Source organism: Oncorhynchus mykiss, chromosome 21, assembly GCF_057628025.1.
Source record: "Oncorhynchus mykiss isolate SJ-2025 chromosome 21, ASM5762802v1, whole genome shotgun sequence".
NCBI lineage: Eukaryota > Metazoa > Chordata > Actinopteri > Salmoniformes > Salmonidae > Oncorhynchus > Oncorhynchus mykiss.
The window spans coordinates 35,197,959-35,214,813 of NC_143042.1; the positions used below are offsets into that span (position 1 = coordinate 35,197,959).

At 41.6% G+C, this 16,855-nt stretch overlaps 1 protein-coding gene across 1 annotated transcript; it reads right to left on the minus strand.

Annotated features, from left to right (window-relative positions):
• Positions 1-7,581: 7,581 nt before the first annotated feature.
• ozf (Zinc finger protein OZF) lies at positions 7,582-16,576 on the minus strand. The gene is given in 3 exon segments (NM_001160563.2): positions 7,582-7,889; positions 8,058-8,746; positions 16,553-16,576. Coding segments are annotated over 2 exon segments (363 nt in total). The 5' UTR covers positions 8,295-8,746; positions 16,553-16,576; the 3' UTR covers positions 7,582-7,763.
• Positions 16,577-16,855: the final 279 nt, after the last annotated feature.

The window sequence follows — 16,855 nt, forward strand, 5'->3', positions numbered from 1 at the left end:
TAGGAATGTTCTTCAGCTGCAGGGACTGAGAGACTAGCCAGGATCGAGGGAAAGATGAATGGAGCAAAGTACGGAGAGATCCTTGATGAAAACCTGCTCCAGAGCAGTCAGGATCTCAGACTGGGGCAAAGGTTTACCTTCCAACGGGACAACGACCCTAAGCCCACAGCCAAGACAATGCAGGAGTGGCATCAAGACAAGTCTCTGAATGTCTATGAGTGGCCTTGAGTGGCAAAAGTAAATGTAATCGCTAAAGTATCAAAAGTAAAAGTATAAATAATTTAAGCAAACGAGACGGCACCATATTCCTATTTTTAAAATTGTATTTACGGACTCCAAGACATCCTTTACAAACTAATAATGTGTGTTTAGTGAGTTCAGTGAGGCAGTAGATCAGATCAGAGGCCATAGGGATGACCAGGGATATTCTGTTGATAAGTGTGTGAATTTGACCATTTTCCTGTCCTGCTAAGCATTCAAAATGTAACGAGTACTTTTGGGTGTCAAGGAAAATGTATGGAGTAAAAAGTACAATATTTTCTTAAGGAATGTAGTGAAGTAAAAGCAGTCCAAAAAATAAATAGTAAAGTACAAATACACACAAAAATGACTTCAAATCAAATGTTATTAGTCATATGCTAAGAATACAACAGTGAAATGCTTACTTACGAGCCCCTAACCAACAAAGCAGTTTCCAAAAAATACAGATAAGAATAAGAGATAAAAGTAACAAGTGATTCAAGAGCAGCAGTGTAATAACAATAGCGTGACTATATACAGGAGGGGTACCGATACAGAGTCAATGTGCGAGGGCACCGGTTATTTGAGGTAGTACGTACATGTAGGTAGAGTTATTAAAGTGGCTAGGCATAGATGACAACAGAGAGTGGCAGTGGTGTAAAGAGGGGGTGAGAGGGGTGGGAGTGGGGAACAGCAAATATTATGGATAGCCATTTGACTAGATGTTCAGGAGTCTTATGGCTTGGGGGTAGAAGCTGTTTAGAAGCCTCTTGGACCTATACTTGGCGCTCTGGTACCGCTTGCCGTGCGGTACCAGAGAGAACAATCTATGACTAGGGTGGCTGGAGTCTTTGACAATTTTTAGGGCCTTTCTCTGACACCGCCTGGTAATAGAGGTCCTAGATGACAGGAAGATTGGCCCCAGTGATGTACTGGGCCGTTTGTATTACCCTCTGTAGTGCCTTGCAGTCGGAGGCCGAGCAGTTTCCATACCAGGCTGTGATGCAACCAGTCAGGATGCTCTCGATGGTGCAGCTGTAGAACCTTTTGAGGATCTAAGGACCAATGCCACATTTTTTCAGTCTCTTGAGGGGGAATAGGTTTTGTCATGCCCTCTTCACGACTGTCTTAGTGTGTTTGGGCCATGTTAGTTTGTTGGTGATGTGGACACCAAGGAATTTGAAACTCTCAAACTGCAACACTGCAGCCCCATCGATGAGAATGGGGGCGTCCGCTGTCCTCTTTTTCCTGTAGTCCACAATCATCTCCTTTGTCTGGATCACGTTGAGGGAGAGGTTGTTGCCCTGACACCACTCGACCAGGTCTCTGACCTCCTCCCTATAGGCTGTCTCGTCGTTGTCGGTGATCAGGCCTACCACTGTTGTGTCATCGGCGAATGTAATGATGGTGTTGGAGTTGTGCCTGGGCCGTGCAGTCATGAGTGAACAGGGAGTACAGGAGGGGACTGAGCACGCAACCCTGAGGGGCCCCTGTGTTGATGTGAGCCATGACCAGCCTTTCAAGGCACTTCATGGCTACAGATGTGAGTGCTACGGGTTGGTAGTCGTTTAGGCAGGTTACCTTAGTGTTCTAGGGCACAGGGACTGTGGTGGTCTGCTTAAAACATGTTGGTATTACAGACTCAGACAGGCAGAGGTTGAAAATGACATGACGATCACGCCAGTGACAATCAATAACAAAACTTTTTTTCTCAATGCAATGTTTTATAAAACCCTCAACAATTATATTAAAAAATCATTATTTGCATTTTATTACTGTTTCAATATTGTAATCACATAATATGGCTTTCCTTTTTATAGATATGGCAAAATTAGGTGTACAGACAGGTGTACAGACAGAGCAGGGATTCTGACCCAGACCTATGATTGTCTGATCCATATAGACTTCAGTGAGAACTTCACTTGCAAGTATGCTTCAGTAATCCAGTCAGTTCACTTCGGGGGAGTCAAACAAGCAAGTGACACTCCACACTGGTGTCCTCTATGTGGCAGAGGAGCCCCCAAAATCCTTCTGCACCATCTCACTCAGCAGAAGGCATGATTCAGCAGCCATATGGGCTCACCTGGATCCTATCCTGGACATGATAAAACACCAGTACCCTTCTGTGCAACACCTTCATTTCTTCAGTGATGGCCCATGCCACACAATATAAACAGAAGGGCAACTTTTACATGGTTTGCACAGAACCTTACAAGAAGTGCTTCCAGGGGACCACGTGGAGCTTTTTTGAGGCCAGCCACGGAAAAGGTGCTCCCGATGGAATGGGGGGTTCATTCAAGAGGTCAGCTGACCTCTTGGTCCGCCAAGGGAGAGACATAACGGAGACACTGACACTGACTCAACTCCAGCCACTTTAATAATGGGAATTGATGGGAAATGATGTAAATATATCACTAGCCACTTTAAACAATGCTACCTTATATAATGTTACTCACCCTACATTATTCATCTCATATGCATACGTATATACTGTACTCTATATCATCGACTGTATCCTTATGTAATACATGTATCACTAGCCACTTTAAACTATGCCACTTTGTTTACATACTCATCTCATTAGTACATACTGTACTCGATACCATCTACTGTATCTTGCCTATGCTGCTCTGTACCATCACTCATTCATATATCCTTATGTACATATTCTTTATCCCCTTACACTGTGTACAAGACAGTAGTTTTGGAATTGTTAGTTAGATTACTTGTTATTACTGCATTGTCGGAACTAGAAGCACAAGCATTTCGCTACACTCGCATTAACATCTGCTAACCATGTGTATGTGACAAATTAAATTTGATTTGATTTGATTTCTACCAGGAGATGAGGGACTCTGGCTGTCAAATACAGTTGAAATTACATTCTAGAAAGCCTGAATTGTCATCTAAAATATAAGTAACACCACTGACAAAAAGGCAGCGCAAGCATTTTTTTAATGTAATGTAGCAAAAAGATATTAAGCTGTCATTTATGTTTTATAATGTTAAGGGGTTAATGTTCTCTACTAAATTTAAAGACAAGACATTGTACCACAAGTGACTCCTGGTAACTGCAGCGGTTTAGGACTGGCGTAAAAGCGTGAACTAAACCAAATAATACAGTTATCAAGAGCGATTACAAATAATGTTATTGAATTGGGAATAGAAAAGCCTTTGTAGTTCACATAAAACCGAGTTTTCACTTTTACAACATGCACTGATCAGGCGTCGACTGCATATACAGTGCCTTGCGAAAGTATTTGGCCCCCTTGAACTTTGCGACCTTTTGCCACATTTCAGGCTTCAAACATAAAGATATAAAACTGTATTTTTTTGTGAAGAATCAACAACAAGTGGGACACAATCATGAAGTGGAACGACATTTATTGGATATTTCAAACTTTTTTAACAAATCAAAAACTGAAAAATTGGGCGTGCAAAATTATTCAGCCCCCTTAAGTTAATACTTTGTAGCGCCACCTTTTGCTGCGATTACAGCTGTAAGTCGCTTGGGGTATGTCTCTATCAGTTTTGCACATCGAGAGACTGAAATTTTTTCCCATTCCTCCTTGCAAAACAGCTCGAGCTCAGTGAGGTTGGATGGAGAGCATTTGTGAACAGCAGTTTTCAGTTCTTTCCACAGATTCTTGATTGTATTCAGGTCTGGACTTTTACTTGGCCATTCTAACACCTGGATATGTTTATTTTTGAACCATTCCATTGTAGATTTTGCTTTATGTTTTGGATCATTGTCTTGTTGGAAGACAAATCTCCGTCCCAGTCTCAGGTCTTTTGCAGACTCCATCAGGTTTTCTTCCAGAATGGTCCTGTATTTGGCTCCATCCATCTTCCCATCAATTTTAACCATCTTCCCTGTCCCTGCTGAAGAAAAGCAGGCCCAAACCATGATGCTGCCACCACCATGTTTGACAGTGGGGATGGTGTGTTTAGGGTGATGAGCTGTGTTGCTTTTACGCCAAACATAACGTTTTGCATTGTTGCCAAAAAGTTCAATTTTGGTTTCATCTGACCAGAGCACCTTCTTCCACATGTTTGGTGTGTCTCCCAGGTGGCTTGTGGCAAACTTTAAATGACACTTTTTATGGCTATCTTTAAGAAATGGCTTTCTTCTTGCCACCCCTCCATAAAGGCCAGATTTGTGCAATATACGACTGATTGTTGTCCTATGGACAGAGTCTCCCACCTCAGCTGTAGATCTCTGCAGTTCATCCAGAGTGATCATGGGCCTCTTGGCTGCATCTCTGATCAGTCTTCTCCTTGTATGAGCTGAAAGTTTAGAGGGACGGCCAGGTCTTGGTAGATTTGCAGTGGTCTGATACTCCTTCCATTTCAATATTATCGCTTGCACAGTGCTCCTTGGGATGTTTAAAGCTTGGGAAATCTTTTTGTATCCAAATCCGGCTTTAAACTTCTTCACAACAGTATCTCGGACCTGCCTGGTGTGTTCCTTGTTCTTCATGATGCTCTCTGCGCTTTTAACGGACCTCTGAGACTATCACAGTGCAGGTGCATTTATACGGAGACTTGATTACACACAGGTGGATTGTATTTATCATCATTAGTCATTTAGGTCAACATTGGATCATTCAGAGATCCTCACTGAACTTCTGGAGAGAGTTTGCTGCACTGAAAGTAAAGGGGCTGAATAATGTTGCACGCCCAATTTTTCAGTTTTTGATTTGTTAAAAAAGTTTTAAATATCCAATAAATGTCGTTCCACTTCATGATTGTGTCCCACTTGTTGTTGATTCTTCACAAAAAAATACAGTTTTATATCTTTATGTTTGAAGCCTGAAATGTGGCAAAAGGTCGCAAAGTTCAAGGGGGCCGAATACTTTCGCAAGGCACTGTATTTGGCCTGATTAATTAGTTTTATGCCTTGACTGAATGGAAGCTGATAATTCTGAGTTTTTTTACTCCGCTGGTCTCGGGAAGAAATGACTAGTCCTCACTGCCCGACGGAGTACAAATGTATCCGACACAGGGACGCACATATGTGATCTCGAGACCTGACTACTGTGCTCAGTTGTTCAAAAACGCATATCAGGCCGAGAGCCTAATGCTTTTTAGGTAGTTCTTTATGAGTTGTAGTTGAGAAAACGATCTTTCCGCGGAAGCGACAGTTACAGGGATGGTAAAAACAGCAGTGGTGTAAAGTACTTGAGTAGTACTTTAAATAATTTTGACTTAAGATGTTTTTTGGGTTATCTGTACTTTACTTAACAGTTATTTTTTTGTTGCCAACTTTTACTTTTACTTCACTACATTCCTAAAGAAAATAATGTACTTTTTACTCCATACATTTTCCTGACACCTACTCTTACATTTTGTCTGGAAAATAGTCAAATTCACACTTATAAAGAGAACATCCCTGGTCAACCCTACTGCCTCTAATCTGGCGGACTCACTAAACACAAATGTTTTGTTTATAAATGTGTTGGGAGTGTGCCTCTGGCTGTCCTTCAATAAAAATTAAAAAGTAAAATTAATTATGCCCTCTGGTTTGCTTAACATAAGGAATTTCAAATGGTTTTTACTTTTGGTACTTAAGTACATTTCAACAAATCCATTTACATTTGATACTTAAGTATATTTAAAACCAAATACTTTTAGACTTTTACTGAAGTAGTATTTTACTAGGTGACTTTCACTTTTACTTACTTTTCCTCAAGTATGACAATTGAGTACTTTTTCCACCACTGAAAAACAGCTTGATAGCGGTAGCAACATCAGGGAAACTGCGCAGAAAAGAGTTACAGCAGTTCTGTAACATCTTTAATTGAGCCACTCATCCTCCTTAATTGCTGGTCTCAACACGTTCTGGAAATAGATTAGGTGTATTTGAAGCTCTGGGGGACAGGTCGTCTGGATGCTGGTATAGCCAAAAATTGGCAGATGCAAACAGATTATCACCTTCAGCAGACAACAGTTCTTGAGGGCTTGAACAAAAAAAGCTGTTTGCGATTTAGTACATACTGGTGAACCGGCATTTGAGTTGTGTAGTTGCAATATCAACAGTCCCTCACCTTTGGTACACTATATACAAACGTATGTGGACACCCCGTTGAATTAGTGGAGTCGGCTATACAGGTGTATAAAATTGAGTACACCGCCATGCAATCTCCATAGACAGACATTGGTAGTAGAATGGCCTTACTGAAGTCCGTTCATTACATTTCTGCTCTGCTAGAGCTTTCCCGGTCAACTGTAAGTGCTGTTATTGAGAAGTGGAAACGTTTTGGAGCAAAGCCGTGAAGTTGTAGGCCACACAAACTCACAGATCACCACGCACAATGCCAAGCGTCAGCTGGAGTGGTGTGAAACTCACCGCCATTGGACTCTGGAGCAGTGGAAATGTGTTCTCTGGAGTGATGATTCACGCGTCACATCTGGCAGTCTGGCGGACATATCTGGGTTTGGCGGATGCCAGGAGAACGCTACCTGTCCCAATGCATAGTGCCAACTGTAAAGTTTGGCAGAGGAGCAATAATGGTCTGGAGCTGTTTTTCATGGTTCAGGCTAGGGCCGGTGTGGGATAATTTGACTGGGCTGCACAGAGCCCTGACCTCAACCTCATCAAACACCTTTGGGATGAATTGGGGTGCCGACTGCGAGCCAGGCCTAATCGCCCAACATCAGTGGCCGACCTCACTAATGCTCTTGTGGCTGAATGGAAGCAAGTCCTCACAGCAATGTTCCAACATCTAGTGGAAAGCCTTTCCAGAGGAGTGGAGGCTGTTATAGCAGCAAAGGGGGGACCAACTCCATATAAATGACCATGATTTTGGAATGAGATGTTCAACAAGCAGGTGTCCACATACTTTTGGTCATATAGTGTACATAACTTACAAATGCCTCATGAGCTCAGTTCAACAGTCACCTCATCAGATCACAAAACATCAGAACCTAAAATCTTGTTTTACTCCATTATTTGCAAACAATGTAATTGTAAACAAACACTATATAGCCTCAAAAGATGGTTAAAAATATCATTTTGATCTCATGAGTGGCCAGTCCTTCCATCCGTAGACCTGTCTGAATTTGAGTGTTTTTACATTTCTTTCTCCCTCAGCTGTTTACTGAAAAAGTGTGGGGGTGTCCACTTTGTTGTTGTTTGTACTGCAAAGGGGTATACTAGCCACTGTGCTTCTACATCTGCGTTGCTTGCTGTTTGGGGTTTTAGGCTGGGTTTCTGTATAGCACTTTGACATCTGCTGAAAAAACAGCTTTATAAATATATTTGATTTGATTAGCATACCCCTCAGATCTGTAAGATTCCCATTATACAGTGTACTACTGTTTGATCATTACCTCATCATTCAAATCATATCAAACTTTATTTACACAGGCTTTACAAAAGTAAATGAATCACACATCTATTTATCTGTAACGCAGACCATGAATGATCCAGAGTTGCTTTGCTTTCCTAGGAGTGTTATACACATCCTGTTTTTTTTATTCCCATCTTCTGACAGATGTCTTTGTCCTAATTATCTTTCCTTTCAGTTTTCATCCTGTTTTCTTTCTTTGTGGACTTTATGCACATGCTTCAGCAGATAAGCCTTGTGAGTGAATCTTAAACCACAGACTGCACAGCCATGTTGTTTCACTCCTTTGTGAGTGAGTGTATGAGTGGTTAGGTTCCCCTTGAGACGGAAGCTTTTCCCACAGTCACCACAGCTAAATGGTTTCTCTCCTGTGTGAGTCAGTATATGCCTCCTTAGGTCCCCCTTCTGACTGAAGCTTTTCCCACAGTCGCCACAGCTAAACGGTTTCTCTCCTGTGTGAGTCAGTATATGCCTCCTTAGGTCCCCCTTCTGATTGAAACTTTTACTGCAAAAATTACAGCTAAATGGTTTCTCTCCTGTGTGAGTCAGTATATGTCTTCTTAAGTCACCCTTCTGAATGAAGCACTTCCCACAGTCACCACAGTTAAATGGCATCTCTCCTGTGTGAATACGCATGTGCATGGACAGATTTCCTTTTTGTTTGAATGTCTTGCCATAAAAGGGGTAGTTGCAGGGTTTCCCCATTGGTGGGGTCGGAGCCAATGTTGGGCTGGGATCCAATGGTGGGCTGCTGTCAAGTCCTACTGGGTTGCTGCTTATGGCTGAGCTGTGGATAGAGGCATTGTTTTGATTATCTGGAGGGTCACAGGAAATGTTGAAACCCTTCAGGTGGGTCACAGTGGCAAAAGGTTCAGGATCCACTCGTTTAGAGTCAATATCTACGTGCTCCACAATCTGGGTTTTAGGAAGAGTCAAGGACCAAAGTGGGTCCTCCTGATCACATTCACTTTTCACACAGGAAGGAGTGAATTTGAACTCTATGATATCAGGCTCCAGCCCTTGAATCTGCTCTTCCTCTATAATCTGTGTGGGCTTTGGGTCCTCCTGCACCAGACTGGGATTCCACTCTTGCTCACAGTGCTGCTGCTCAGGTGGATCCTCCTCTTCAGCGACAGCAAGAGAGAGGGGCAGGGAGCCTGGAGGGAAGGAGAGGAAGAGCAGAATGAAATAGAACACTTGAATCATAGGGGTGAATTATAGATCTCTATGATCTATACAGCCATTAGATGTGCCTGAGGGCAGATAGCTAGGGCCAGCTTCTAGAACGAGATTGTATCTTAGTCTAGCAGTAATAACACTAGCCCAGCATGCAACTTATTTACCGACCTGTATCTGTGCATGTTTGACGATGCTCAAACGGTACTTCCATTGTCAGCGAACGGTTCTGATAAGGAATGCCTTGTATGCGTCGCAGAGTGGTATGAATAAGGAATTTATTATAAAGGATTTCCTTTAGTAAGTTACTATTTTTTCAATTATTTATCATGAGTGTCTATTTATATTGTCAGGTTGTAATATTGTCTGTTTTACCTATGAGGGGATTCGATTATCTGGCCCAGGTTACACCGATGGGAGGCCTCTCGGCTGTGAGCCAGAGCCAGGTGCCCCGGCCAAAGTAGTGATGTGCAGTTCGCAAATGATTCCTTATTTTTCGGAGGACTCTTTTTTTACCTACTCGAGAGTGATGATTCGTTTTTCTGAGTAACTCGTTCATTTTAGTCGTTCGTTTGACCTGCTGGGCAATGAACTCTACATCAGGATTAATACGCGCTCCTCTAGTGACGTGCTTACAACAACAACAGTATGGAATATATGCGCGCTGGAAAAATAGATCGTGCTGCAGGCAGCATAAATAATAAATAAAAAATACATGTTTTGAACTGATAATTGTTCGCAGGGTGCAATAATTAATGCAATTAATTGATCATTGAATGTTATGATGGACAAAGCTTTGTTGAACCAAAACATACACAGCCTTTCCTCAACCAATTCGAACGCGAGAGTGAATCGTCTCGGGTGCTGCAGTCCGCAAAATATATTGTGCTTATCGCCCTCGCGGCAGTCAAGCAATGCATTCCGAAAAGAGTTGTTCACAATCTAGTCCGGTTTTGGCCACAACTAGACCTATCATATTGTTATTTTGGTGTTTACATATTCCATGGGTCAGCGCAACATGTACTCAGAATCTATTTGTTGGTCATTCTACAACTGATTTATCAATCACGTCATGGCTTTTATTCACATATGTATAAAAGCCTCATTCTGTTTTACTTCTGTAAAACCCTGAAAAAAGCCAAAATGCGTTGGTTCTACTTTTAGCAATAACGACGCTTTTTCAAATGTAATTCCATTGTCCTTCAAGTGTTGCCGAATATCCTCTCTACCTCAGTTTCCTACTTAATTAATGCACTTTGGTTGGAAAGTGAGGTAGTGGCAATTCAAAACCAAACATGGATGTCAATGTTTGCGCAGGATGTGAAAACAGCTTCGTTCTACATCCTGTCTGCAGTAGCATGGTGCCTGTATTGCCAGGCTGATTAGCTAGGACAAACAGGTGTGAAACACAGACAGGTGTGCTCACAAAGGAACAACAACATGGAATCCATGTTTAGTTTTGATTTGGAGGTGGGGTGGTATAGCATCTAGGTACGTTCACAGATGGGGGTCTACCTCTGCCCGAGCACCTGCCCCTTTTCCCTCCTACTCGCTAAGAGCCCTTTTGGGTGGTGGTATAAAATATATATTTTTTTGGTACAGTTTTTGTCGTTGTTCTGATCCCACTGCCCCCAAGTCATTGTGACGTCAAGTTCGCCACCCCTACCCCGTCTGTTGGTCTGCCCTGTATGAAGCTGGGTTGTGCCTCCCCCCCCCCCCTGCGCATCATTGGGTGAGTCAGTGAAACTGGCAGTGGCGTGTATTCATAGATGCCAAGGGATGCCAGTGTTCCCCAAAAGAATTACTAACAAAAAAATGTATTTCATCTCTGTGTTTCATAATTTTCCTTGAATTCGCAAGAGGATGAATGTATCTCACCGGAGAAAGCATCCGCGTGAGGGAAACAGCACCCCTCTGTCTCTGTATATGTAGACCATCTATCTGATGCTGTCTGGTCAAAAAGAGTATGACATCGTCGCCGCCCGTAGCATTGAATGCAAGGGAAGCCAGCGAGCATTTGGCTTCCCTTGATAAAAAAGTATTAAATAATAGCGAATCAGCATTGAACTGAACCGAGTGAGCTCAACTGTGAATGGTCCTGGTGCACCAAAAAAAAAAAAACAGTGTCAAGGGAAGCCAGTTTGGATTTGGCTTCACACCAATCACATCACACCGAGAGCAAAACGTCATTGACAGAAAACTTGAATTGTTGTGTTGTTGTCCTCCGGTGGCTAACTAGCTAAAATCGCCCTATTCCTAAATGAGCCATGGATGGAGATAGGGATTTGGACTTGTGGTTTTAATTAATTTTTAGTACTGGACAATGATTAGAACAGCCATTCTGATCCAACCATAAATTCATACATTGTGCCCCTGGCCTGAGAGGATGGAAGTTCAACATGTAGTAGTCTAATGTTAACTAGCTGGCTCATCGTTGCCCATGAAAGGAAGTTAGGTTAGCAAGCAAGAATTTCAGCCAGGTAGCCCAGGACAACAAAAACTAAAAGCATGTACTGTATGACAGTCATAGACCGTTTCGTCAACATGAGAGAGGAGGATAGCATCGGCATTTCTCTACAAGTAGGGTGAGTCAACATGTTTTTTTCTACTTAAACACAAGCTCACACACACACAGTATTATACTAAGAATGAGGTGATTTTATGATATTAAAATGTTGAAGTTAAAATGGTGCTGGAATAGTGGAGGAAGCTCATTTTTTCTTTGCGACTTGCTGTAACTCTCCGTGGTTCTAAATCAATAGTTTAGTAGTCTGAAAATGTAGTAAACATCAACTTGTTTGACAATGTTGTAGGTCATCTAACTGTTTGTTACATGCAATATGCTTTGTGGACTTCACCGAACAGAGGTTGCTCTCTGGATATGTGAATATACAGTATTTTATAAACTCAGCAAAAAAAAAGAAACGTCCCCTTTTCAGGACCCTGTCTTTAGAAGATATTTAGTAAAAATCCAAATAACTTCACAGATCTTCTTTGTAAAGGGTTTAAACACTGTTTCCTATGCTTGTTCAATGAACCATAAACAATTAATGAACATGCAGACTCTGAAAAACACCAGAGGAAAGATGTGCTTTAGGCATGCTGCAAGGAGGCATGAGGACTGCATATGTGGCCAGGGCAATAAATTGCAATGTCCGTACTGTGATACTCCTAAGAGTATCACAGCGCTACAGGGAGAAAGTACGGACAGCTGATCGTCCTCGCAGTGGCAGACCATGTGTAACAACACCTGCACAGAATCGGTACATCCGAACATCACACCTGTGGGACAGGTACAGGATGGCAACAACAACTGCCTTAATTACACCAGGAACGCACAATCCCTCCATCAGTGCTCAGACTGTCCGCAATAGGCTGAGAGAGGCTGGACTGAGGGCTTGTAGGCCTGTTGTAAGGCAGGTCCTCACCAGACATCACCGGCAACAACGTTGCCAATGGGCACAAACCCACCGTCTCTGGACCAGACAGGACTGGCAAAAAGTGCTCTTCACTGACGAGTCGCGGTTTTGTCTCACCAGTGACGATGGTCGGATTTGCGTTTATCGTTGAAGGAATGAGCGTTACACCGAGGCCTGTACTCTGGAGTGGGATCGATTTGGAGGTGGAGGGTCCGTCATGGTCTAGGGCGGTGTGTCACAGCATCGGACTGAGCATCGGACTGAGCTGGTTGTCATTGCAGGCAATCTCAAAGCTGTGCGTCACAGGGAAGACATCCTTCTCCCTCATGTGGTACCCTTCCTGAAGGCTCATCCTGACATGACCCTCCAGCATGACAATGCCACCAGCCATACTGCTCGTTCTGTGCAAGACAGAAATGTTTCCTGCAAGACAGAAATGTCAGTGTTCTGCCATGGCCAGCGAAGAGCACGTCTGGGACCTGTTGGATCGGAGGGTGAGGGCTAGGGCCATTCCCCCCAGAAATGTCCGGGAACTTGTAGGTGCCTTGGTGGAAGAGTGGGGTAACATCTCACAGCAAGAACTGGCAAATCTGGTGCAGTCCATGAGTTTAAATGGTACCTCATTCAGTTGATGGTGACTTTCTATGTAATACAACACTAACAGATTATAGAGCAAACAACACAATTATCACAACACATAGGTTGTAATGTGTTTTTTTAGTTTTTTTTTCCTGTCTTGGCTTCACCAGGGTTTTACCCATGGATCACTACTGGAAACGGGATATCATTTTTAGGACTATAATTTATTCCTCATATTGTAGCCTACAATTTGTGTCTCCACACACCTAGGTCTAGGCTATTGATGGATTCAAGAAAAGGTTGTTTTATTTATCTCAGATTCTCTATTTGTCAGTGTCAAAGTAGCCTGTCATTTCAATAATTTGTGTGGTATTAAAAAACATTCTGCCAAAGTCTCCAGTCATGTAGAATTGCACGAAATGCCTTTATAAAAGGCCAGGTCCCTAGGCTACTAAAAATGGTCCCGTTTGTGCGACTTCTGTAAGTGCCTCTACTACTTAAAAAAATTATAATAATCTCAGAGCTCCTTGGGTCATCCCACTCTCGTGCTCACTTTTTATTCAAGCACCTCCAGATGTACAAATGAAGCACTGAACACCGGTAGTCTAGACTCTAGCTATATACAAAAATATCCACACAAGCTACTAGCCACCTAGCCAGCCAGCCATATGTCATGATTAAGAAGATAATGAATTTTAGGCTATATTATGAAATTATTTAAAGCGGCAATATGTAACTGTTTGAGCAACGTGCCCAAATTCATAAATTCACTTACAGTGAGTTATAGATGTCATTCTCATTGAAAGCAGGTCTAAAAAGCGGTATATCTGTTCTAGGTGCGCTATTTTTATGCTTCCTGTTCTTAAGTTTCATTCTTGCATCTTTTACTTTCAGTTTTGTACACCACCTTCAAACAGCTGAAAATACTATATTTTCAATTATGGAAAATATATTTCACAGCGGTTTAGATGGTACAATGATTCTCTACACTACACTTGCTTGTTTTGTCACATAAACTGAAATTAGGTGAACTATTAGAATTTTAGCAACCAGGAAATGGAGGAGTGATTTCTGCATAGTACACCATTAAGAGCATTGAAGATAAATCACAATCTGTTCAACCTAATAATTAATTGCACACACCTGGTGTTCCAGGTCTAAATCAGTTGTCATTATGGGGTATTGTGTGTAGATTGACGAGGGGGAAAAACAAATTAATCCATTTTAGAATCAGACTGTAACATAACTTGTGGAAAAAGTGAAGGGGTCTGAATGCTTTCCGAATGCACTATACCAGTAATACATTTCTTGTTTAAGAAACATTACAAAGCATGCTCATCTGTTTTTTTTTGTGTGATTTGCTGTGTAATTATTATTATTATTATTTTTCCATCTACCTGACACAGTAGCTGGTGGACCACTCTGCCTCCAACATGGGAAAAGCATTGCCAAACAGGTACAGACATAGGTCGGTAAAATAAGTCACATGGTGGGCTAGTTTTATACGGCCAGACCCGAAATACAATCAACATACAATGTCGATCTAGAAGCGGGACTAAGTTGCCTATTTCCCATTTCTATCAGCTTTTCCTGACAAAAGACAACTTTTTTTTATCATGCACGGTCAAAGTTACAGTAGATAACTGTTTTTAAACCCTCAATTGAGGTCTTATTTTTGCTCAAAACCCAAAGTGGTTTATTCTACAACCTTTCTCCAATCGATGGGCATTTGGTAGTCTGATTTATCAGGCCGTAATACAAAATCTAAACAGCTTCTACCCCCAAGCCGGTGCCCCCTGCACATTGACTCTGTACCAGTACCCCCCTGTATATATTCTCGCTATTGTTATTTTAGTGCTGCTCTTTAATTTCTTGTTACTTTTATTTCTTATTCGCATTATTATTTGTATTTTTTTAACTGCATTGTTGGTCAGGGGCTTGTATGTAAGCATTTCACTGTAAGGTCTACTACACCTGTTGTATTCGGCTCATGTGACTAATAACATTGGATTTGTAATACCTTGATCAGACCGACAGCCTCGTTGCATCAATGCTGCGTAATAAATTCTGCAGTCAAACTTATACCAATTAATTGTGTATTACAGCCTGATTAATCAGACTAGGCATTTGGAATATGTTAGAAAATGACAGGTCCAATCAGCATCCTCTCAGAAATAATGGGGGGGTTTAGGGAAAAAATTCCACTTCGTCAAACACGGAGGGGATTCGATTAATATGGCATGGCTGCCCGGGTGGACGGATTGGCATGGCAGCCCGGGTGAAAAGTGATTGTATTCGTTTTGGAACCGGGCTGCCTCCCTGCTGTGGCCGAAGGCGAAGTAGGCTCAAAACAAAAGTGAAGTAGGTTAAACACATGGAGTAACGAATAGGATTCAGTGTTTTCACATGTAAACGTGATTGCCTTTGATAAAAAAAAAACGCTTTATATGCCTTCCACATAAAAACTAGTTAGAAAACTCGAAAACATATTTTATGGAAAAAAGAGATGTATGTTTCTGGACGATGCATCATGCCGCATTGTTGACAATATGACTGAGCGGCGCAATTACAGTTCGATTTGAGCAGGGTTCCCCTCCCTCACCGGCTCCGCCGGGCGCCGAAAGACGTGGATGTTGATTAAGGCAGCCCCCCGCACCTCTCTGATTCAAAGGAGTTGGGTTAAATGCGGAAGATACATTTCAGTTGAAGGCATTCAGTTGTACAACTGACTAGGTATCCCCCTTTCCCATAGCCCGGTGCAACCTAGGCCAACTTAATCGAACAGTGCTTTGAACTAGGCCGTCCTCTGATTGGTTGACGGTGATCCAATCGCCGACCAGGCTAGTTATTCTTGGGCGAATCTAAAAAAATAAAGTATTTATTTGAATCCAGGTTTATCTGGCGACATAATCAAGTTAGACATAATATCGTCAGAGGGTGGAGGGGGACCTGTATCAGTGATCACTGATAGAGACAGATCACCTGCATAGATTGGAGCACCTTATGTACTCACCCATGGATATAACTGTTTATAACCAGGTATAATCGTGTACAAAACTACCGTAGATATATGCCAAGTTGCGGTCAAAAGAACTCATGAAAGTGAATAAATACTTTGTAGAACTGAAATGACAGAATCCAGCTACCCTCTGAATGTACACGTGCTGCATTGGTGTGTATTCTCCAGTTTCTTTTATACAATTTCTATAATATCCTACCATATTCTATATGTGCAACTTGATATGATATTGTGGGTGCTATACCATTTGGTTTGAAGTGACAGAGGATTTTGTCATGTTTTGATACCACTCCAATTGTTTCACTTACAGCAATGCTAATGCTGGCTGTGGGGTAAGTACATAAATAAAATTAAGCTATTTCTTTTTTTTTTTTTTCTTAATTTTTTTTTTAACCAAATGTGTATTTAAACGTTCTGAAAACGAAATGATACTATTATAAATAATGTGGATTGGACTTTGGAAAAAAGCTGCGCAAAGGAAACCTATTTTCGTTTTACAGAATATGCAAATGAACTGTAATTATGATCAAATAAGTGTTTTAGTCAAGTTTGTTTTCAGATAACATTAATTACATGTCTAGTTATGTTTTGATAAGACATAATTAGATGTTTTTGCTATGATTGATTTTTTCCTATATTTTTTTCCTGGGATCAAACTATGTTGGTAGCTTTAGGGGTTAAACAACTATGAAATTGTGATTACTATTATGTCAAACAGTTGATTAATTGAGTAGAACTATAGCTATCTACCAGTGTATCTACATACGAACCTATTTTACATAGTTTTATCTCCTGTGTGATCCGCAGCATTCTCCGTAGCCGATCATTCTCCTCCTGGTACTCCGCCACCGTTTTCTCAACTGCCCCGACAATCTCCACAACAGCCGCCGTTAAACGCTCATTTAAAAACACATGCAACAACTGTAGTTTAGACATGTTTAGTCGAATTATAGTTGTGCAGCCTATTCTGCTCAGCCAGTGGGTCTTATTTTCTCCACATAAGCAATGGAAAATAAAGTCGTCTACAATCCTACTTCCGTGTTGTAGTCTTTTTTTTTCTTTCTTTTTCACTC